General features: G+C 36.3%; 1 protein-coding gene across 5 annotated transcripts; it reads left to right on the plus strand.

Annotated features, from left to right (window-relative positions):
* Nucleotides 1-1,057: 1,057 nt before the first annotated feature.
* Nucleotides 1,058-15,939, plus strand: cracdlb (cracd like b). 5 transcript variants are annotated; one of them, XM_046838363.1, is made up of 9 exons: nt 1,058-1,095; nt 11,136-11,288; nt 14,077-14,141; nt 14,323-14,479; nt 14,637-14,769; nt 15,026-15,184; nt 15,280-15,348; nt 15,483-15,673; nt 15,799-15,939. In XM_046838363.1, exons 3-9 carry the CDS (start codon nt 14,093-14,095, stop codon nt 15,827-15,829), a joined length of 789 nt encoding a protein of 262 aa, XP_046694319.1. In that variant the 5' UTR covers nt 1,058-1,095; nt 11,136-11,288; nt 14,077-14,092; the 3' UTR covers nt 15,830-15,939. The 5 variants fall into 5 exon arrangements, with proteins under 5 accessions (XP_046694319.1, XP_046694320.1, XP_046694322.1 ...); XM_046838364.1 differs by lacking the exon at nt 1,058-1,095 and adding an exon at nt 6,579-6,867; XM_046838365.1 differs by lacking the exon at nt 1,058-1,095 and adding an exon at nt 13,888-13,979 and having other exon boundaries at nt 10,817-11,288.
* Nucleotides 15,940-23,379: the final 7,440 nt, after the last annotated feature.

Genomic DNA, 23,379 nt, shown 5'->3' on the forward strand with positions numbered 1-23,379 from the left:
AAGGAACTGCTTTACCTGTTTTGCTGTGTGACATGGAGCGTTGTCCTGCATGAACACTGCGGGCTGATTGGGTGATGAACCCACGGAAGTAACCATATGTTGTTAAAGAAGGTTCTGATAAACATTTGCATTCACTCTGCCATGTAGCTGTATAAGAGGCCCAACTCCTGCTGCAGAAAACATGCCCCAAACTATGACACTTCCTCCACTTTCCACTGACTTCTTTACACACTTTGGGTTCAGTCTTTCTCCAGTTTGTCGCCGAACATAATGTTTCCCATCGGACCCAAATAAATTAAACTTGCTTTCATCACTGAAGTGAACTTTGGACCGGTTCTCCTCTGTCCACACAACATGCTCCTCAGCAAATCTTAGTCTAGCCTTTTGATTCTTTCTGCTAATGAGAGGTTTGGTCACTGCAGAGTGGGCTTTCAGTCCAAATGCTCTTAAACGTTGAGACACTGTATGATGAGACAGATCCTTACCCTGTTCAGCGCTGAACTGGTGAGCAATTCCAGCTGCAGTGTGGAAACGATTGCTCATTGAGATCCTTTGCAGTATCCTGTCCTCTCTTGTATTTGTCTTCCGTGGACGACCAGCCTTCTTGGCGGACTTGAATAAGTTTGTGATGTTGTAAAGATTCAATATTCTTGAAATCACAGATTTGGAACGACCAAATTATATATATATATAAAACAAAAGTTTGGTCTACATTGAGCCCACTTTTAATTATGATTATGGAATTTTCCTAATAAAATAAACAAATATTGTTCTTCACAATTCAAATTTTCATGTTCTGTATAAAACAGCACATCAAATATAAATATTCCTATCCCACATTCCATTTTTCCTATTAATATATAATTCTATATTCTTCCAAAATAATCTTGAGTAAAGACAATGGGGAAAAAAAAGCCTCACTAAGGTTCTTTACACTCTGGTCTGAGACATATGACGCTGCTTTGAAGGGCAGATAATTTGACCAATGGTTGTTGAAGTGATGTAAGGAGGTGTGGCTTAGAGTCACGTGTCAGAGAACTCGCCACATTCTAACACACCTGCAGGTCTGAGATGGTTGTGTGCTGCACCGCTCAGGTAAGGTGGTAGTTGTTATTTCACTTTTCTTCCTTTTCTTTGTACAAACTCTACCTGAGGTTTGTGCTTGTGATTAGAAAAATATTTAATTTAACATTTAATGCTGCAAACCATATACATGTCTTTTTGTTGTTATTATTATTATTATTATTATTATTATTATTATTATTAAACATAGGTTTCTTTGATTCTATTCATCATGACTTGATGTATGTTGTAATGAATATACTGTAGTAAACCTATACTGAAATAAACGTTTATAAACATTATGGTTTGATCATAGCATGTAATGTTTAAAAGTTTATGGTAGTTTGCAAAACAAGATGTTTAAAAAGTACATTGATTCCCCCCCATCCACCCCACCCCACCCATCATAACTGTTTTATCAGGTCACCTTTTAATCATGTTCAGTACTCCAGCTGTACAATAACAATGTAATAAATTGTGAAATATTTACATGGAAAGATAAAGACGAATACAAGATAAACATAACAAATATATTTAACATAAACATTGAAGATGCTCCTTTTTATATTCCATAATTTTCCCATACAAATTACAAGTTATCTGTAATTGATTGTATTATACTTGTTCACACTACACCAGAAACTGAACCAGAAGCTAAATCAGTTTATTACTGTATAGTTCATATATATATTCAGTGTATATACTTACTATATTTTGGGCCAAACAATTATCTATTTTAAAAGTTAAGATACTTAAAATCTGAGTACTATTTGTAGTAAGGATTTGGGTATTTTTTTTAGAATTATATGCCTTGATTTTATTTCAGACTGGAGCATAAATGTATTAAGGTATTGTATAATTTCCACAATAATGAATTTAGAGAGTAATAATCCTGAATTGCTGAAAACATTTGCAGAAAAGGTTTTGATTTTGGTGACTGTATTGCATTGATATTGTGTAGAAATCAGTTTTATCTCTGATTTTGTCTTTTAGTGTTTTTATTGCAGCATTAGATCCAGAACCCGTTGTCCAAAAGTGTCACATGGGACTGAGATTATTCATAAAGATCATTAAAAAATCAATTATACAAAATCAATCACCAATAGACTAATAAAGATCAATTCAATTTTATTTTATGAAGTCTATAGAGAGCATGGTTGACAGTGAAGATAATGAAGAGCTCTAGTTCAAGCTTTGTTGAATTTGAAGTTAATCTGTAATGGAGCGATTGTGAATCTCGTTTGTGAATAGTTCTCTATTCTTTGAATGGTTTTCTCTAACATTAAGCACTATGTGTGTGTGTGTGTGTGTGTGTGTGTGTGTGTGTGTGTGTTAGGCAGGACAATATGTACAGTAGAACACCTGGATATAGTTTGTTTGCTCTGCTGTGTGTTTTAATACTGGACTTGCAGGATCACGGTACACTAATACGCTGTGTACAATATTCTCAGTGAACAGAGAAAAGACAAAAAATAAACTACACTTTCATTTTAAAAATGCTAATGTATGTTGGGTCTTTAAAAAACATTTGTCGGGCTTTAGAGAGGAGCAGTGACTGAGTTTGCTTCATTTCAGTGTGAATCATTGAAAAGTGGGCTGGTAGAAGTTCAGTTCAGGTCATGTGACTTGATATCAGCACCCTGGCATAAACATATAAAGTGGCCAGACCACTGATTTTCAAGCAAATGGTGACATTTATATATATATATATATATATATATATATATATATATATATATATATATATATATATATATATATATATATATAATAAAAAACATAAATAAAGCATTTTCAATGTGGATGATTTTAAAAATGAACTGGCTGCATTTCTGGAGGTACATTACTTACACAGGGTTGAAATAGGATTTAATGGGAGTTAATAGGAGTTAATTTAGGATTTAATGGGAATTTAATAGGAGTTAATTTAATGATATCAAATTACAAATATCAAATGTCTCTAAAAAAGAAAAGTCTAATTTATTAAACTGTATTAAAACAGATTTATTTGTAAATTGTTTGTAGGGGTGAAATATTATAATCATTAAAATTTATAAAATAATTATTATATCCTACACTTCTGAGTGTGTGTAAATTTACACATCATAAGACTACAAATCTTCTGTAGCCCTTACCTGATCAACTTTAAGTGTTTCATTTGCATGGATTTGCATATGCATGCATTATACTGTTATACTGTTGTACATTATAATGTTTAATAACTAATGTATAATAAGACTAGTCATTTAATTGAAAAATAGAGTACACTGAGTATAAAAGGAGGACAAACTGCAAAGCATCGGTGTATAATTCAGTTTGCCATGGTGTCTTCTTGTAATGTGGTGCAACACATCATTAGTGTCTCTGATAGGAGACTGATAACTGAGTGATATATGTGTGTCATATAGATGCTAGTGTTCTGCAGACCATCATCACATTTTCAATCACACATAACGTCCTGCTTTTCCAACATGCCAATCCGGCGTGGACATCCTGCCTGATATTTCCTAAAATGCTTTGGATTAACCCTGGATATATACGTATATCTTTTTTTCTCCATTTTCAAGTTTTAAAGGGGTTTCTAAATAAATTAAAAAAGCCTATACTTTAAAAAATATCCGTAGCAATGTATCCATAGAGATACAAAATGTATAACTAAAAATATATTTTAAAACAAATTTAAAAAATGTAACAATTAAACCTACTCTTAAAAACTGAAGTGAATTAATTTTAAAATCTGTATATTTTTATGATTTAAATTAAAGGGGTAATTTTGATTTTGTGTCAGATGTTCAATGCAAGAATATTACTCAGTCGAAGCTGTATTATGAAGTAAATACTATAAGACTGATTGTAAAAGCTGTATTTAAAAGAGTGAGAAAAACTTTATTTAGTGATCTATATTCAAATCCCAGAGACTTGTAAAGCGTTTTTGATGAAGCATTTGAATGAAAGTACTAGAAGCACTTAAAATATTCTAATTTTAATTCAGAAATTAAACTACATTATATACATACATTTATTTACATATTTATGGTTTTAACCATTAATATTTAGGATGATGTCTTTAAACAACTAGTCAAATTTAGTGTGTATTTCCTTGTTGTAAATTTAAACAACTGGAACCTGTGTAAACAGAACTAAATTAGAAAATGAGAAAAAGTTCACGAAAAAAAACACTCTACTCAAGACAAAATCACGACTCATCACAAACACAATGTGGGTGGGAGGCCTTGTCATGAAACACTGATTAGAGAACAGAGTTTGACATGATAAGATCATGATGTCAACTTCATATTTGCTTTACTCTTCCTGTCCTTTATTCTCTCATGACCATAATAATGTGAATAATACCGTCATTTTGATTCAAAATATAAAGATTTTGTGTAATGTTTAATCCCAAATTACAAATAATGTCCAAAATTCACTTTGTCCTTGTGAATGTTTATGCCTTGTGACGCTTTGTGACGCAAAGTCATTAACCTTAACAGCTGAGATGATGTCTTATGTCTTTTTCTGCACACACGGTGTTTATGTGTTGAACTGGAACAATATTTGAGCCATAATAGATAGATGAAAAATTATGAAGTCATTTGAACTTTATCTTTTATCTTAAAATATTCAGTTATGCAATTACTATATAGATATGAACCAGATATGATAGAAATTTACCCATTGCTTTTAGATGAATAACAGTTTTGGGCTGTATTTGTTTACTCATTCATAAAAAATATAGCATTTTTCAAATGTGTTCAAACAAATCATATGTTAAGATTGTTGAAATTGCTAATTTATACTTTAAGCTCTTTGTATCATTATTTATTAAAATATATGTGCAAGTAGGAAAGTATATTTGTGGATGTTTTAGTCAAAAAATCTTAATCAAGGGAGACAGAATGCAGTTCAACAGACAGGCAGAGGCATTTATTTATTTAGGATTTCAAATCATTCCCTGGAAATCAGTAAAGAATCTTAAACCTGAGCTGGAGAACGCTCATGCTGTGTGATCACTCCACCCTTTTGAGCCAAAGTGCTTCCAAAGAAGAAGCTGAAGTGAGCAGATAAAGTCTTCCTTATTAGACTTACGTAATAAGAAAGTGAACAGAAAAACATAGAGGGAGTGAGAGAGAGAGAGAGAGAGAGAGAGAGAGAGAGGTCAATGATAATAGCTATCCAAAGGTCAGTTAGTAAGAAGGAATAGTTTACTGGATTGCTAAGAAACAGTGTGTGTGTCTGCAATAACACGGTTAATGATCGTTCACTTCTCTCAGCTTACATGGCACAGAGCTCTATAGAGTGTGTAGTGTTAGAGGGAAAGTGGTTATAATGGTTATTATGGTCATTAATGGTAATTGATGTAGCTGTGTTAGGAAATATGGTTTCCAATTACACAAAATAACTGAACTTTCATATGATTGAAATCTAGATCTAACAAAAAAATTAAAATGTCATAAACAAGTATATAAGTTATACAATTTAAGTATATTCTATTAAAATACATTATAAGGTTATTAAAAGAAAAGCAAAAACAATCAATGCCTTTATTAGTTGCATATATAATACTTCACAGTGACATTTATTTTAATTCAGACATAATTTATACATTATTTACAAAGGTTTTTTCACCAAAAACCTTTCTGAAAATGTATTTAAGACAAATATTATAGTTGAGTTTACTGTGTATAAACCTTTATTTGTTGAAAATATGCATTCACTGGATTTGCCTAGTTTATATTAAATCTTTTTTTTCCCTTTTTCTCAAACAAGGTAAAGATTTAGGGAAAAGAAACAAAGATGTACACAGACTACACTATTTCCCATGTAAATCTTAATGAAACCTAAATCACATAACTTATATGGATTCTGCAGTGTAGATACCAAGCAATTGCCAGTGAGCAAATATGACAAAAGTGTAAAAAAGAAATAAATATTAAACGTCCTTCAATCTAGTAGTAGTACAGATACAGATATTTTAAAAGACTCTGGTAAAAGCTGAAGTTCTTTTCTGGAGGAACGTTGTTTCATTTTATTATGTACTGCATCAGCTATTTATGGTGGAAATGACAATTAAAGCTTCTTGACTTGAAGTACTGACTACACTGTTTCACGTAAAGTTAAAGTGAAGAAGTTTGGGCTCTGACATGTACTTCAGCATAACCTGTTTTAGTGTCACCTGGTAACTGGACCTCACATCATATTAATATATTTCTATTAAAAAAAATCTAATTTTGTTATTTAATGAATGTATCCAGGCTGAACATTAACCATATAGAACACAAGCAGAGCAAAGTTGATATATTATTGACATATTGGATGCCGTATGCTCCATATAAACAGATGACTGTTCTATAAGTTTATTAAGCATTTGTGAAAATGCAAATTGCTGAATTCCATGTAAAGTGTTGTTATTTGGGGGGAAAATAATTTGGGTTGGTAAAATGAATACATAGCGCACACTTGCCACATAGCACCACATATATTATTTTCTTACAACACCCTTCATTGTGCTTTATTCCTTATTATAACACAAAGCAACACTTTTATAATGATTATTAGACAGCATTATTGTATGCACAGTTGGATCACATGACTTTGTATAAGAATGAATTCAGCCCAGGTGGGTTCTTTTCTTAGGAAATAAATGGACCAGTGTTTTCTTCCTATACAGATTATATTACCTGGCACCTGAATTAGAGCATTCAGAGGAGTTATGTCCAAAAGAAGGGAAGAAAGATAAAGTCTAAAAGAACAGATTGACCCAGAAGGCTAAATCAGAGAGAAGATTTCGAAGTGCATTGTGTTTGTGTAAGTGAAAAAGTAATATGATAATAACCTGATGTGAACGTTAGCTATCATCATAAAGAAGCATTTTACTCAATAATTTTTTGTAATTTCAGGCACATTACGGTTTCTTCCTAATATTTTTTTATATACACTACATAGACAAAGGTTTGTGGGCACATGACTATCAGATTCATATGTGATTTTTGAACATGCATTCCACATGTAGTCCCCATTTGCTGTTGTTATAACATTTCCTCCGAAACTTTTGTCTATATAGTGTATACCTGAACAGCTTCCCTCATATTTTTAAACTAATAAATGCCAGAAAATCTCAGGTGATGTTTAATCAGCCACAACATAGATGTTCTGTAAATGTTTGATTACTGATTCATAGAGTTGTTTCCTTGTATGCTAAACGCTTGACCAACATCAGAATTTGTCATTGACCCACAATAGTGCAAAATCAATTCTCAATGAAAGTGTCAGCTGCAGTACAATGACAAAGAGCTAAATGAATATATAACAAAAAATTTATAGTGAGGAAAATAAGTATTTGAACACCCTGCTATTTTGCAAGTTCTCCCACTTAGAAATCATGGAGGGGTCTGAAATTTTCGTCATAGGTGCATGTCCACTGTGAGAGACATAATCTAAAAAAAAAAAAATTGAGAAATCACAATAAATGATTTTTAAACTATTTATTTGTATGATACAGCTGCAAATAAGTATTTGAACACCTGTCTATCAGCTAGAATTCTGACCCTCAAAGACCTGTTAGTCTGCCTTTAAAACGTCCACCTCCACTACATTTATTATCCTAAATTAGATGCACCTGTTTGAGGTCGTTAGCTGCATAAAGACACCTGTCCACCCCATACAATCAGTAAGAATCCAACTACTAATGTGGCCAAGACCAAAGAGCTGTCCAAAGACACTAGAGACAAAATTGTACACCTCCACAAGGCTGGAAAGGGCTACGGGGAAATTGCCAAGCAGCTTGGTGAAAAAAGGTCCACTGTTGGAGCAATCATTAGAAAATGGAAGAAGCTAAACATGACTGTCAATCTCCCTCGGACTGGGGCTCCATGCAAGATCTCACCTCGTGGGGTCTCAGTGATCCTAAGGAAGGTGAGAAATCAGCCCAGAACTACAGGAGGAGCTGGTCAATGACCTGAAAAGAGCTGGGACCACCGTTTCCAAGGTTACTGTTGGTAATACACTAAGGCGTCATGGTTTGAAATCATGCATGGCACGGAAGGTTCCCCTGCTTAAACCAGCACATGTCCAGGCACGTCTTAAGTTTGCCAATGACCATTTTGATGATCCAGAGGGGTCATGGGAGAAAGTCATGTGGTCAGATGAGACCAAAATAAAACTTTTGAGTCATAATTCCACTAAACGTGTTTGGAGGAAGAAGAATGATGAGTACCATCCAAGAACACCATCCCTACTGTGAAGCATGGGGTGGTAGCATCATCTTTGGGGGTGTTTTTCTGCACATGGGACAGGCGACTGCACTGTATTAAGGAGAGGATGACCGGGGCCATGTATTGGGAGATTTTGGGGAACAACCTCCTTCCCTCAGTTAGAGCATTGAAGATGGGTCGAGGCTGGGTCTTCCATAATGACAATGACCCGAAGCACACAGCCAGGATAACCAAGGAGTGGCTCTGTAAGAAGCATATCAAGGTTCTGGCGTGGCCTAGCCAGTCTCCAGACCTAAACCCAATAGAGAATCTTTGGAGGGAGCTCAAACTCCGTGTTTCTCAGCGACAGGCTAGAAATATGACTGATCTAGAGAAGATCTTTGTGGAGGAGTGGGCCAAAATCCCTCCTGCAGTGTGTGCAAACCTGGTGAAAAACTACAGGAAACTTTTGACCTCTGTAATTGCAAACAAAGGCTACTGTACCAAATATTAACATTGACTTTCTCAGGTGTTCAAATAATTATTTGCAGCTGTGTATATATATATATATATATATATATATATATATATATATATATATATATATATACACAAAAGAATTTGCTATATACAGTAATGCCATTCATGACAACAAATGTTAAAAGCACAAAGAAAAAAGGAAATTCCCATAAGCATCATCAGCTGCCATAAAGTCCATTTTTATGACGTGAACAAGAGTCTCATAAGTCTTAATATGACTGACTCTTTATGTCTGCATAATGTTAGTTGGTTTCATGGCATTTCCCAATTAAATCTGTATTAGAGCAGCATGAACATGATTGTAGCTTGGTGTTATATGTTTGACATATCAGAGGAAATATCCATAATGTTGCCGCCGCTGTAACAACAAATGTATATATACAAATCCCATCAATAGTCATATTAAACCTTCTTACTATTGGAGCAAGAAAACATCTGTGTTTTACTGTTGGAGCAGCAGAGTGTTTTTAAACTCACCCAATATGGAGTAGAAACCATGATCTTGGCAACCATGTAATTATTTGTCCTGTTCCCTGTTCTTCCTCATGGTGCAAGCATAGGGCATTACTCCTGCTTCAATGTCCCTCTAACAGCAATTGTTGAAGAGCCTGTTTTTGACTGCTAGGTAGAATAATAGCTTTGTGAGGTTAAACGGGGTGCTGAACACGATGCTCTGTGATTGCTTCTAGAAACGTGAGGAAAATCGTAAAAAGTTTTTGAATCATTGTTCACTCAGAAAAAAGTTTTAAACATTTCAGTACAATGGCGTTTAAACGAGAATTTTGTAAGAATATAAACACATGCCGAATGGCTGCTATAAATAGTTCAGCTTAGACTGTTCTGATATTCGAGCCACCACTACCTTTTTTACATAAAGGCTTGTTCGCACCACAGGATGCGGTACAAAGAAATCAAAACCCACATAAAAGATCTAATGGAAAGCTCAGCTGATCTTTGGGGAGCCTCAACTATAGTACATGGAATTTGCATAGCCATTAATAACCTGCATTAAGGGGGAATAGGGACAAAGTATATGAAAGTAAAGGAAATATGCAAATAGGTACAAAATTTGAAGAGAGAAACACCTGCTAGTTAAAACAATCAGCTGTTATTGAAGGTCCCACTAAAAACAGCAAGCAGTGAGTTAACACAGGGAAACATGGTTACTTTATTAAGAGACTTAAATCCACAAAATAAATGAAAGCTTCATTTATGGCAGATCGTTGGCATACTGTAACTGAGTGAAATGCAAAGGTAACCAGTAAAATAATGTGTTTATTAAAATTTTAATGGATCATGTTAGGAAAAAGATTCAAGAGGTTTAGGCAGCATGTTGGTTATGGTTAAATATTAATTATCAGATCAGTGACTGTATATGTTACACACACTATGGCTGCTATATATTGTACAAAGTTCTATAGTAAACTCTTTATCATACCTGACGCACAATACTGTCATTTGCACTACCGTACACTATGTACATTACTGATCTTTCATATAACCTGTATCCTTATTTAATACTTACACTGCCTATACTGTCTCACATTGTCTGTATTGTCTTGCATAGTCTGTTTTGTCTTCTACAGTCCAAGCTGAATGTATAGTTTTTATTAATTTTGAGAGTCAATAACAGCTGGAACCAAATTCCTTGTGTGTGTCAACACACTTGGCCAATAAACCTGATTCTGATTCTGATTTCAGAAGCAGCTCACTACAAGAATGCTGAAATGGCTGAAATCTTATTGTCAGTGCTGCGCAGAAATAAACCCCTGTTTGGAGTTACCTGATTTAGTAGTGAAAAAAAAATAAATAAATATATATATATATATATATATATATATATATATATATATATATATATATATATATATATATATATATATATAGTGATTTGAACCCCTTACCTTATTCTCTTCAGATGTGTTAGTTAGGATCATTTTAACCTTAGCAGAATAGTTACTAATTACTTAGAAGCTGTTAGGCTGCATACAATTTTTGCTGAGTCAAGCTCATTAAAATGCTTCAGGGTGATTGGGTTTAAGTAGCAGAGAGAACAAGCAAGAAGACAGAATGCAAAATGATTGCATGCATTTGATCAGGATTTATGTTTTGTGCAGGAGTTGTGGTCCTGAAGTTGAAGACAAAAAAGAAAACAATGATAGTTTGTAGTTCGCTATTCTGCAGCTGGAGTGCAAAAGAAACTGAATAATAATTATTAATGAGAGTGATTTTTTTCTTCACCTACTAGATGCAGGTACTCACTCTGTTTTTCAAACCCCCCTTGATCCTTTCCCATGAATAAATTCACACGAACCTTTTGCTCCACCTCTCTTTCGTTTGCAGATGTCAGTGATGTAATGGCAACGGATGGTGGTTGTTAGTGCATGTGTGCACTCAGCCTAGATCCCAGAGATACAGAGCCAAGCAAGGGACAAAAAGGGAAACCAGGAAACAGAGTGGAAGAAGTGATCACTGAGATTTCACGTCACCCTGCTGGTAAGTCTACATCATGTGACTCAGCAGTGGGTATTTACATGTATAAAAACATATGCAACGTATGACTTTTAAGTAAGAAAGTGAGATGCATGTACAATTCTTCTTTTTAGCTGTCTATTGTTCTGTGCCTGATCCTGCCATTTGTCAGGGCCTTTATTTTCCATTCACAATCTGAATGGCTTTCAGAGACAAAGAGAGAAAGAGTACAGTGCAGAAAGGATGACCTTTAATGACGTACAGAGACTTTAAATACTTTTAAGTAAGGGACTTTTGTGTGTCTGTATAACACAAGTTGAATTTAGAATCTGGTGTTACGGTTTATGTTGTAAATAAAGAGCGTATTATCTGCTGTGGTGTTCTCCTTTCTGAACACAAGTAACCCAGTGACCTGTTTGAGGCAGGATAACGAAGCCTCTAATAGAGACCTGATACAGCAGAGTTCATTATACCTTTCAATAGAGTGCATACCCAGGGGAGAAAAAAACGTGCACAATAAACGGCTGTTTGACAACCTCCAGTTTGGGATAATGTTTCCTGATAAAAAGGCATTTGTTGCTCTTTCATGTTGGCCCAGTAAAAAGGGCAAAAGATTTGGACATTCTGTGTTAACAGCTTTGCCCTTTCACAAACGTAATCCCAAGTCCTATGCTATGTGTGTCTGGAACTAATGAACAAGTCAGTATCGTCTGCATTTTCTATATTGTAGAACTGAGCATGAGATTAAATATAATACCATGTCATCTGTGCAGTGTAAATTGCTAGGCAACTAGTCTCTCAGACCAGGCCAAAGTCAACTCCACACCTTAGTCAGGTGTCCCGGTTAAACAGCTGAGACTACAGAAACTTAATTGTGTTCTTGAAACTTCTGATTTATCCCACAAATATGAAAATAAAAACATTATTTAAGTTCTTCTTACATGTACTGCATCATAAATTAAAACCATGTAATATGTTGTAACAATGTGTACTATTCTTGCATTAGTGTTCATTCATTGAACTTTTCCACATTTTGGGAATGGGGCTCGGGGTCTATAGTTCATGTGGTTTATACAAAGTAGCCTATATTGAAATAGTGGGAAAATTAGCATAGTTTGCAAAACTTAAAAAAGGTTAATTATGGTTTTATATATATTCTTAGCGCACCGAGTGTCTGTTTATTTTAGAGTAATATGTTTCTGTTCAATCAGATTTCAGCCTTCACATTATGTGTTGCCATAAGAACAGCACTGTAAGCAATGCAGACTTTTTTACAATAAACCCCATGTAGCTTGAAGCTGTTGCTTTAACCAATTAGACTGTGATTTGGTTGAGTGCTCCCACTAGTCAGAGCTATTAAATCACATCTGCTTTAAACTGCAAAAGCTCAAATTTATTCGTGTGTATTTGATAGCTGCTTTTCATTCCACAATGGCTGACAGAGGAGAAGAAATTGATTTGGTCGCAGAGTTGTATGGACTAGAGACAGTGGCATTGAGTGAAAGACATGAGGTGGACCTGGAGGTAGCAGAGCTAAAGATGCGAAGGTTTTCGTTGGGTGTGACGAGGATGGACAGGATTAGAAATTAGTTTATTAGAGGGACAGCATGTTGGATGTTTTGGAGACAAGGTAAGGGAGGCGAGATCAAGATGGTTTGGACATGTGCAGAGGATTGACATGGGGTATATCAGTAGAAGAATGCTGAGGATGGAGCCACCAGGCAGGAGGAAACGAGGAAGGCCAGGGAGGAGGTTCATGGATGTGGTGAGGGAAGACATGGAGGTAATTGTGTTGAAAGAGGCAGATGTAGAGGACAGGGTGGTATGGAGATGAATGATCCGCTGTGGCGACCCCTAATGGGAGCAGCTGAAAGAAGAAGAAGAAGATACTTAGAAGGACATTTATAAGACATATTGTTTATGAAATGCTGGACATCGTGAGGAAAGGTCGGCCAAAACAATTCAAAACAGTTGGTAAACCGTTTCAAGAACCATTTATACTTTTCTTTCTCGTAGAATTTCCCAAAAACACAATCATTTCAAAACCCAATGAAAACTGTAATGCACAAAAATGCAAGGAATACCCAGGGTTATTTTATGATGTTAATATTAATGCTTCTGATAGAGATGATGTATGCAGGTGGAACAGCTGTGGCTGCAGTGAAAGGAGACTTGTTTAATTGTGTTTATTGTGTTTCTTGCTTTACACCGCTCGCCACTGCAATTCGATCAGGCATAACATTTTGAAATGATAATATTATGATTGGTGAAGTGAATAACATTGGTTATCAGAATCAGTATCAGAAAGTGTTTTATTGGCATGTTTGCACTTACAAGAAATTCGTTTTTGTGAAAAAAGCTTCCAGTCGAACATAGAAGCAGGAAAAATGGGCAAGTTTAAAGATTTGAGTGAGTTTAACGAGGGCTAAATTGTGATAATTAGATGACTGGGGCAGAGCATCTCCAAAACTGCAGCCCTTGTGGGATGTTCCTGGTCTGCAGGGGTCAGTATCTATCAAAAGTGGTTCAAAGAAGGAACAGTGGTGAACCGGCGACGGGGTCAGCAAAGGTTTATTAATGCACGTTGGGAATGAAGGCTGACCCGTGTGGTCCGATCCAACAGACGAGTTCCTGTAACTCAAATTGCAGTGGAAGTTAATGCTGTGACGGTTCAGGACTGTTTTGGCAGCAAAAGAGGGACCAACACAATATTAGGCAGGTGGTCATAATATTATGCCTGATGACTGGCCTTAAAATTATGTCTAATTTGTGTATAATTGATATATAGCTTACAATGTTTTATTTGTTATAGGTAAGCAGATACAGCAATGGAGTCTACCCCAGGAGAATTGAGTGGCAACACAGAGGATGTCACAGGTTAGGGATTTTTTCCAGCCATACTGATATATAAATGTTGTAGGAAATTATAATTTGCCTACATTTTATTTCTAAAACAAATAGAATAATTTATTACACATATTATTTTGTTGACACAGGTTAATAGAATTGCATTTCCATAAACATTATTGTTTGAAATAAACAAGTCTATGCTAATCAGGAAGGAAGAAGTCAAGGTTCAAGTTCCTCAAAGGCCGTCTTTTTGGGCGTCTTAAGAAAAAGGAGACTGAGGGACGGATGAAGCAGAGCCAGTCTACTGGTGATGTTACTGCACAAGAGGGCGGGAGAGGCGAGGATGACTCCGAGGATGAATGTCAGTGAGTGAAAAATGTATCATTCATTCGAAAACCAGTTAAGCCAGTGTACGCTTGCTTTGTGGGGGTTTTTTGTGCGAGGGCTCATACTATATGTGAAACACATGTGCCATTCTCTGTTGTCAAATCTGTATAATGTCTGTATAATCTGATGTTGTAGATACCCAGAGGGGACGTTAGGTTCCAGGGCATTGTCTCACGACAGCATCTTCCTGGCTGACCAGGTTCAGTCCTCACAGCCAACACGGGTTCTCTCACAGGAGAATGTTCACAGCAAGATTAAAGCTCTGCAGGTGAGCTAATACTCTGCAAATCTCTGTGTTTTAATCAGCATACATGAACAGTTCTGCCCTGCCTACATAATTCTATTTATTAGCGTCATGTTTAGTAATTAAATCTAATCTATTTTACAATAGCAATCTTTACTGTTAGCTCTTACAGCCAATGACAGACTTTCATTTGCAGTCTTTTGTAATAGAAATATTATATAGTAATGTTCTTGAAAGGATGTTTTAATAGAAGGATATAATTTTTTTAAAATCTGAACAGTTGAAGCTACAGCAACAGAACATTCAACTAGCTCCTCCATTAATGATTCCTCGAAGACGAATAGAAGACTCTGGAGCAACATCTGAGGATGATGGCTTACCTCATAGTCCTCCTGAGATGTCCTTCCAAGAGGTAGCCATGCAAAAAGGAGCCTCTAAGGTGAATAAAAAGGCTCCAAATGATAAATATAAGTTTGAAGTTTGGTCGCATTTCTTTACCGTGAGTGAAATAAATGCTTATTTTGTCCATCACAGTATCCTGAGGTTAAAAACAATCTCAGCTGGTTAAGTTTAACAGGAACCGGCAGTGAAGAGGAAGAGCAGGTAATGGCAACATTTACTGAGATACTACATACTGTATATAGAAGAGTTTTTATCAGTGTGTTGTGTGGAATTTAAGAGTGTTTCATTATTACTGTGTAGACATCCTTCATTAACACATTTCTCTTGAACCTCAGGGTGGTTTCTCACAACCCTCATCAAGACCCCTTTCTCCAGTCTCCAAGTTGTCACCAAAAGAATCACATTTAACTGGTGTTGATTTCTCAAGCCCTGCCCAGTATGTTCCCATATTAGACAATTCAGCTGCTCGTCATCGCCTGTCAGTCAAGCCCAGAATCAACGAGCTAGCACCAAAGGAAAAAAACCTGTAAGGATTTTGATGTGCAATACTGGTTTAAAAGCTTTTTCAAAGTTTTTTTCACAAATCATTCATCTTTACGTAAAATTTTTGTCTGTCTGTTGTTCATCTCCTCATCTTACCATCTTTCCCAGAATCTGTACCGTCCTCGGTCCAGCAGCATGAACAGCCTCGATCTTCCACTGTCAGAGACGGAAGAAACACAACAAAGTATCACACCAACGCAGATCGTGCAGCCTTTCTCTGAAACCTCTGAACATTCAACTCAATCTAAGGAACCTGTATCACTTCCCTATTGTGCAAACTTACAGGAAGAACTTGGGAAAGAACCACAGTTAGATGACAACCCATTAAACAATAATTACAGAGCTACAGAGCTGTTTCATCATGAAGACAGAACCAATACCACTTCAGAGTGCTCTGATGAGATTACAGTACTTCATGCCTCAAAAAAAACCATAGAACCTCTGGCAAAAGAACCTTCTAATGATAACCAGTACAAAACTAAGATTTATTCTTTAATACCACTGTCCATCTGTCCACTGGATATAACAAGTGATTATAATGTTATAAAACCAAAAACTGCTGAAAGTTTAGCAGCAAGTAACACAGAACAAATAGAGTCACTATGTACAACTGTAGAGGGGGATTTTTCTAAACCTCATCCTGTTCCTGTACCGCGTACCAAAAAGCCAGCGAATTTGAATAACGATCGTTTCAAAGAATTAACTGTAAAACATACTGATGTTGAGAAAGAGAAAGCATCGCCGTCCAGCCCGAAAGAAGAGGATAAACCACTTAGACCGAGCTCATTCCGTTTTAACATTGCGTCCGCGAAATACCGCTCCAAAACAAGCGATGAGAATGTGTCCAAGCAGGATGAACAAAGATCTGGCAACACACTTAAGGGCCAAGGCTCAATCAGAACCCAGTAATACAAGTGGAAAAAGTGGAAAACACAAAATACATTGAGGTTTGCAGAAAATCTCCTACAGCTACAGATAAAAGAAGCAGTTTATGGAGGGAGGTGATTGGCCAAAGTGTCTCCAAGACAGGATTAGGTGACAATGCTGAAAGGTCTGAAGAATGCTCACAGAACACAGAATATCTACAAAGTGAGAAAGCTGAGGAATCTGAGGACAGAAAAGGACTTTTTGGGGTAAAGCTCCGAAGCACATCTCTGTCTCTAAGGTATCGCTCTGAGCTGCCCAAATCAGATGCAGAATTGAAGCGACATAGTCTGGAAAGCCATCATCTTCTAGCAGTAAAAGAACCAGTTTCCAGTGACGTGGAAGCAGTCAGTAATGACAGAAAAACAAATGTCCTGTCAAGTTCTTCACTTCAGAGCTTGGATTCAAAAGATCCAATTGTTGACAAAGGTACATACTGGCATTACTTTAAATAATAATTATATAATAATTCTTTCTGTGTCAAAATTCTGAAAAGATTTTCATTATTCATCAAAGTTGGTTTTAAATCAGCTGATCAACATTTTAGTTCACAAACTGGCCTACAACAAACGCCATTTGCTATAGTTTAGTTCAGTGTTATCCATCTATGTGCGGTAATGAATAAATATTTTGTTATTGCTTATATTACTCTAATACTGTACTTATATGTTTTAATAATTGATATATTGTTTCTAATTATTACAATATATAACATTGTTAAATATAATAATTATAAGTTATTACATTTTATAAGTAATATACATTTCCAAGTAAGTTATGCTTTACATTATAATTTTACACAATCAGACATGACTTGGATTGAAAATGAAACTAAGACTTACAAATCTGATAGTGGATTTTTTTTGTACACCTGTTTTTTTAACTGATTTGACATCGAGTAATAAGAGTCAATGTGCGGTCAGTGTTCACTCATTTATAAAAGTTGTAGATTGCTGAATTTGCATTCAGTTTTTGGTGGAAAATTTATGAATGTTCTTCTATTTTTTCTTTATTTTGCCTAATTTTTATTAGGCAGTGAAACAGACAGCAGGCCTGAACCAGCATGGAGAAGTCTTACTCGGGAAAAAGCTAAAGTTCACCAGTCCTCCTCCATTAAACCGTCTACTCAGCCATCTCCATCACCATCTTTATCTACATCTCAATCCTCCTCCACTCAACAACTATCGAAACCCCCTCTTCAGCCTAGACCACCTTTACCAGCCACAAGCAAACCCCAACCAGCCAATCCACCCACAACAGCTCCAAGAGCAGTGGAAAAAGTGACCGTGTCTAATCAGAGAGAAGAAAAGAGCTCTGTGAGCCAGGCAACACACAGACAGGAACAAATGGAGTTTAAGGTAAGATAGGAATGAAAATACATTGTGAATGCATTTACTATTCGTGATTAGGATTATCAAAATTGTATCTATTTCAATCGCAGTGTTTAATGTGCACTGTAAGCAATTTAATGCCATCTATAATATGTATAGGTGCAGGTAGTCCCCGACTTAAGATGGAGATGCGTTCCAATGACTAGTTTGTGAGTGGAGAACGGAGCCAGACATGTTCGGTTTCAGGGTAACGCAAATAAAAAGAAGATAGACAAGAACTAAAATTGGGCTGCCGCATGGACAATTTTGTCGTATGGCAATCGCCATCGTTAGATCAAAAAATCACAAGTCGAGCCATTACAAACCCAGGGACTACCTGTACTATACTGTACGTGTAATATTTTGATACTGTCCACATTTTCCCACAAGTTATTTCTATTAACATTATTTTCTTTTTTTAAATATGTATATGTTTGTTCTTTTTTTTGCTATATTTCTCTGCTTACTTTAGTTGCAATTTTGCAAATATTTTTTGCATTTTTAGGCATATTCCTAAATTTCATTTTTCTTTTATTCCCCAGTGCCAATCAAAACTTGGAGTTAAAAGTAACACCCAAACCGAGCCTGATCAGCAGTCTCCATCAGACAGAGCTCAGCCCACTTGGATGGAACTTGCCAAGAGAAAATCTCTCGCCTGGAGCGACAAGTCCTTAGATTCCATTAATTTTTAATGATGTAAACAGGTTCAAAATACACATGACGAAATACATATATTTTCTAAATACAGACTGGTTTAATATGGTAGATGCGAAAAAATTACAGTGCCATGTGTAAATTAGTAAAATAAAAAATGTTTAAATATTTCTGTAAACACAATTTTATAGACAATGACATTGATTAAATTGGCACACTCTGTAATGGAAATCATTACACTATTCACATATTAATGCATTAGAATAATAAACTATATGGACAAAAGTTTGTGGACACCTGACTATAAGATTTTTAATCTGATTTGAATCTGATTTGAATTTGATTTGATTCATATGTGCTCTTTGAACATGCCGTTCCACAGTTAGTCCTCATTTGCTGTGATAACAATCAAAGACAATCCACTAGATTTTGGATTGCGGTTGTGAAGATTTGTGCCCATTCAGCCAAACGGGCATTAGTAAAGACAGTTAGCGATGTGGGGTGTGGAAGCCAGCATTCCATTTTATTGCAAAGGTGTTCAATAGGGTTGAGGTCAGAGCTCTATTTCAGGCAACTGGAGATCTTTTACTCCATCCCATGTAAACCATATCTTCATAGAGCTGGCTTTGTGCACAGAAGCATTGTGATGCTGGAACAGGTTTGGGTCTCCTAGATCAAGTGAAGAAAAAATGTGATGCTTCCATTAGGGGTTGCCCCAGCGGATCATCCGTCTCCATACCCCCTGTCCTCTACATCTGCCTCTTTCACACCAACTACCTGCATGTCTTCCTCACCACATCCATGACCTCCTCCTTGGTCTTCCTCTTCCTTCTTCCTGGTGCCTCCATCCTCAGCATTCTTCTGCCAATATAACTCATGTCCCTCCTCTGCACATGTCCAAACCATCTCAATCTCGCTTCCTCACCTTGTCACCAAAGGTCCCACATGCACTGTCCCTCTAATAAACTAATTTCTAATCTTGTCCATCCTCATCACTCCCAACAAAACCTTAACATCTTCACCTCTGCTACCTCCAGCTCCACCGCCTGTCTTTTACTCAATGCCACTGTCTCTAATCCATATAACATCACAGGTCTCACCACAGTCCTATAAACTTTCCCTTTACTCTTGCAGATACTCTTCTATCACAAATCACTCCTGTCACTCTTCTCCACCCACTCCACCCTGCCTGCACTCTTTTCTTTACTTCTCTAACACACTCTTCATTACTTTGCACTGTTGACCCCAGGTACCTGAACTCCTCCACCTTCTCCAACTCTTCTCCTGCAAAAGAACCTCATATGGCTGGAAAAGTCCCAAACTTTTATCCATATAGTGTATGTTGTTTTATTTGAATGCATTAACCCAAATTTCATATTATTTCAACTGGTTTTGAAAATTTCAGATAAATGGACAAATTTGTCAGTATTTTAAAATATTCCTTTTTGCTGATGAGCAGAAAATACAGCACATTATCATCCTGTCTTACTGTATAGTTTTATTATGGTTTCTCTTAATGGGAAAATGTGCACATCTAAATATTAAGAATGTTGGTTACTTGGCATGTCCTGATTGTTGAGTAAATGAATGTGAGAATGAATTCCAGCTAAGGGAAATTTTCCTTAGTTTGGTGACATGCAGCAAAGGCGACTAATAACGTTGCTATGTTGTTGCCAAATTGAAAAAGTGTCCACAAGGCAACTTGTACAAGTTTACATGTAGATATTAAACACTACCACCTATTGTAAATATTTGGTATAACCTCTAGTGTACTTGATGGACATTTCTGAAATTATTTTAATAATGAGGTTGATTAAATTGGCACACTCTGTAATGGAAATCATTACACTATTCACATATTAATGCATTAGAATAATAAACTATATGGACAAAAGTTTGTGGACACCTGACTATAAGATTTTTAATCTGATTTGAATTAGATTTGATTCATATGTGCTCTTTGAACATGCCGTTCCACAGTTAGTCCTCATTTGCTGTGATAACAATCAAAGACAATCCACTAGATTTTGGATTGCGGTTGTGAAGATTTGTGCCCATTCAGCCAAACGAGCATTAGTAAAGACAGTTAGCGATGTGGGGTGTGGAAGCCAGCATTCCATTTCATTGCAAAGGTGTTCAATAGGATTGAGGTCAGAGCTCTATTTCAGGCAACTGGAGATCTTTACTCCATCCCATGTAAACCATATCTTCATGGAACTGGCTTCATGCACAGAAGCATTGTGATCCCTAAACAGGTTTCTCCTAGATAAGGTGAAGAAAAATGTGATGCTTCCATTAGGGGTTGCCCCAGCGGATCATCCGTCTCCATACCCCCTGTCCTCTACATCTGCCTCTTTCACACCAACTACCTGCATGTCTTCCTCACCACATCCATAAACCTCCTCCTTGGTCTTCCTCTTCCTTCTTCCTGGTGCCTCCATCCTCAGCATTCTTCTGCCAATATAACTCATGTCCCTCCTCTGCACATGTCCAAACCATCTCAATCTCGCTTCCCTCACCTTGTCACCAAAGGTCCCACATGGGCTGTCCCTCTAATAAACTCATTTCTAATCTTGTCCATCCTCATCACTCCCAACGAAAACCTTAACATCTTCAGCTCTGCTACCTCCAGCTCCACCGCCTGTCTTTTACTCAATGCCACTGTCTCTAATCCATATAACATCACAGGTCTCACCACAGTCCTATAAACTTTCCCTTTTACTCTTGCAGATACTCTTCTATCACAAATCACTCATGCCACTCTTCTTCACCCACTCCACTCTGCCTGCACTATTTTCTTCACTTCCCTAACACACTCTCTATTACTTTGCACTGTTGACCCCAGGTACCTGAACTCCTCCACCTTCTCCAACTCTTCTCCCTGCAAAAAGAACCTCATATAGCTGGAAAAGTCCCGAAACTTTTATCCATATAGTGTATGTTGTTTTATTTGAATGCATTAACCCAAATTTCATATTATTTCAACTGGTTTTGAAAATTTCAGATAAATGGACAAATTTGTCAGTATTTTAAAATATTCCTTTTTGCTGATGAGCAGAAAATACAGCACATTATCATCCTGTCTTACTGTTTAGTTTTATTATGGTTTCTCTTAATGGGAAAATGTGCACATCTAAATATCAAGAATGTTGGTTACTTGGCATGTCCTGATTGTTGAGTAAATGAATGTGAGAATGAATTCCAGCTAAGGGAAATTTTCCTTAGTTTGGTGACATGCAGCAAAGGCGACTAATAACGTTGCTATGTTGTTGCCAAATTGAAAAAGTGTCCACAAGGCAACTTGTACAAGTTTACATGTAGATATTAAACACTACCACCTATTGTAAATATTTGGTATAACCCTCTAGTGTACTTGATTGACATTTCTGAAATTATTTTAATAATGAGGTTGATTAAATTGGTTGATCTTTTTTTTTCACTCTTCAAATAGTACCTGGGCAACGCTTTTATGTAATAAATGTAAATACATAGGCATGTCATTATCTACAAATAAACACCATTTCAAAAATAGAAGCATTTGAAAGCAGCACCTTTTCTTTTGCATGCAGGAGGTTAAGTCTAAATGAACCTTTCACCATAATCATCACAAAGGTGAGAATTCATTGTAAATGCGGACCATCACCAATAAATACAGTAATGCACATGCTCTGGAGTTGCCCCAAAGTTTTTTTTTCATTTTATTACCAGACACATCGATGAGTGTCACTGTTAAATTCCGACTAATTAAAAAGCAATTCAGATTTTTCTTGTTGAAGAAATGCTATACTGAACTGCAAAATACTTTTCCCACAATTGTGAGGGTTTTCTCTGGATGAGGCTACAAGCAATATAATGAGAATCAGAATATAGACACTGAGATGAGAAGGAAAATAAATATATAAAAATGGCACCTGGCAAAATATTCTTTGATATTTTTGTGACTACTGTAACAGCCAGTAAACTGACATTTCAAATACAGTGAGGAATCATTGTAAATCTGAAACTGAAAGACCAGTATGGTGCCATTGATTCTTCACTGCTCAAAGGGTCCTGATCATTTTCAGGGGCCCTGGGTGTTTTCCTCATCTTGGGTTACTCCCAGGTGTGTGTGCATGTGTATATTTGTGAGGACCATCCAATCAGTGTCCCAACTGTTTTCCCACCTCACACCAATTGATTCTGGGAATTGCTTCATATTTCCCCTGACCAGAGTAAAAAGGATGAGTACGAATGAAAATAATAGACTGATGAATGAAAGGACAGACCTGGTGCTTCTATGGACTTTTAGAAACATTGTGTAAAAGTGAAGGGCATTAAAAAGTGATTAATGAAAACTAAAATCTCTATAACGCCCTCTAGTGGATGTCTGCAGTAAACTCATCACATTGACTCAACTTAATTAAAGTAAATAAGTAAATGCAATTCGTTATTGTACTTAACCATTTTTTCCACATATCTGTACTTTACCAAAGTATTTCCATTTAGGGAGAATTTTACTTTAACTTCACTACATTTCAAGGTCAAATATCTTTTCTTGTTACTGAACTATCCAATCAGAGTAGAGCTAGAGTAGTGCTCTAGCCAATCAGAGTAGAGCATGTGCGATGTTTTGAACTTGTTTTGATCGCAGCTTGGCTTTATCATTTCAGCATCAGTTCAACAGCAAGCAGAACATTTTGAGAGAAATAAATGATGGAAAAACATCCTGACTCGAACTCGCCACAGCACTTGTGGCTTTATT

This window comes from Silurus meridionalis, chromosome 24, assembly GCF_014805685.1.
Source record: "Silurus meridionalis isolate SWU-2019-XX chromosome 24, ASM1480568v1, whole genome shotgun sequence".
In the NCBI taxonomy this organism is placed as follows: Eukaryota; Metazoa; Chordata; class Actinopteri; order Siluriformes; family Siluridae; genus Silurus; species Silurus meridionalis.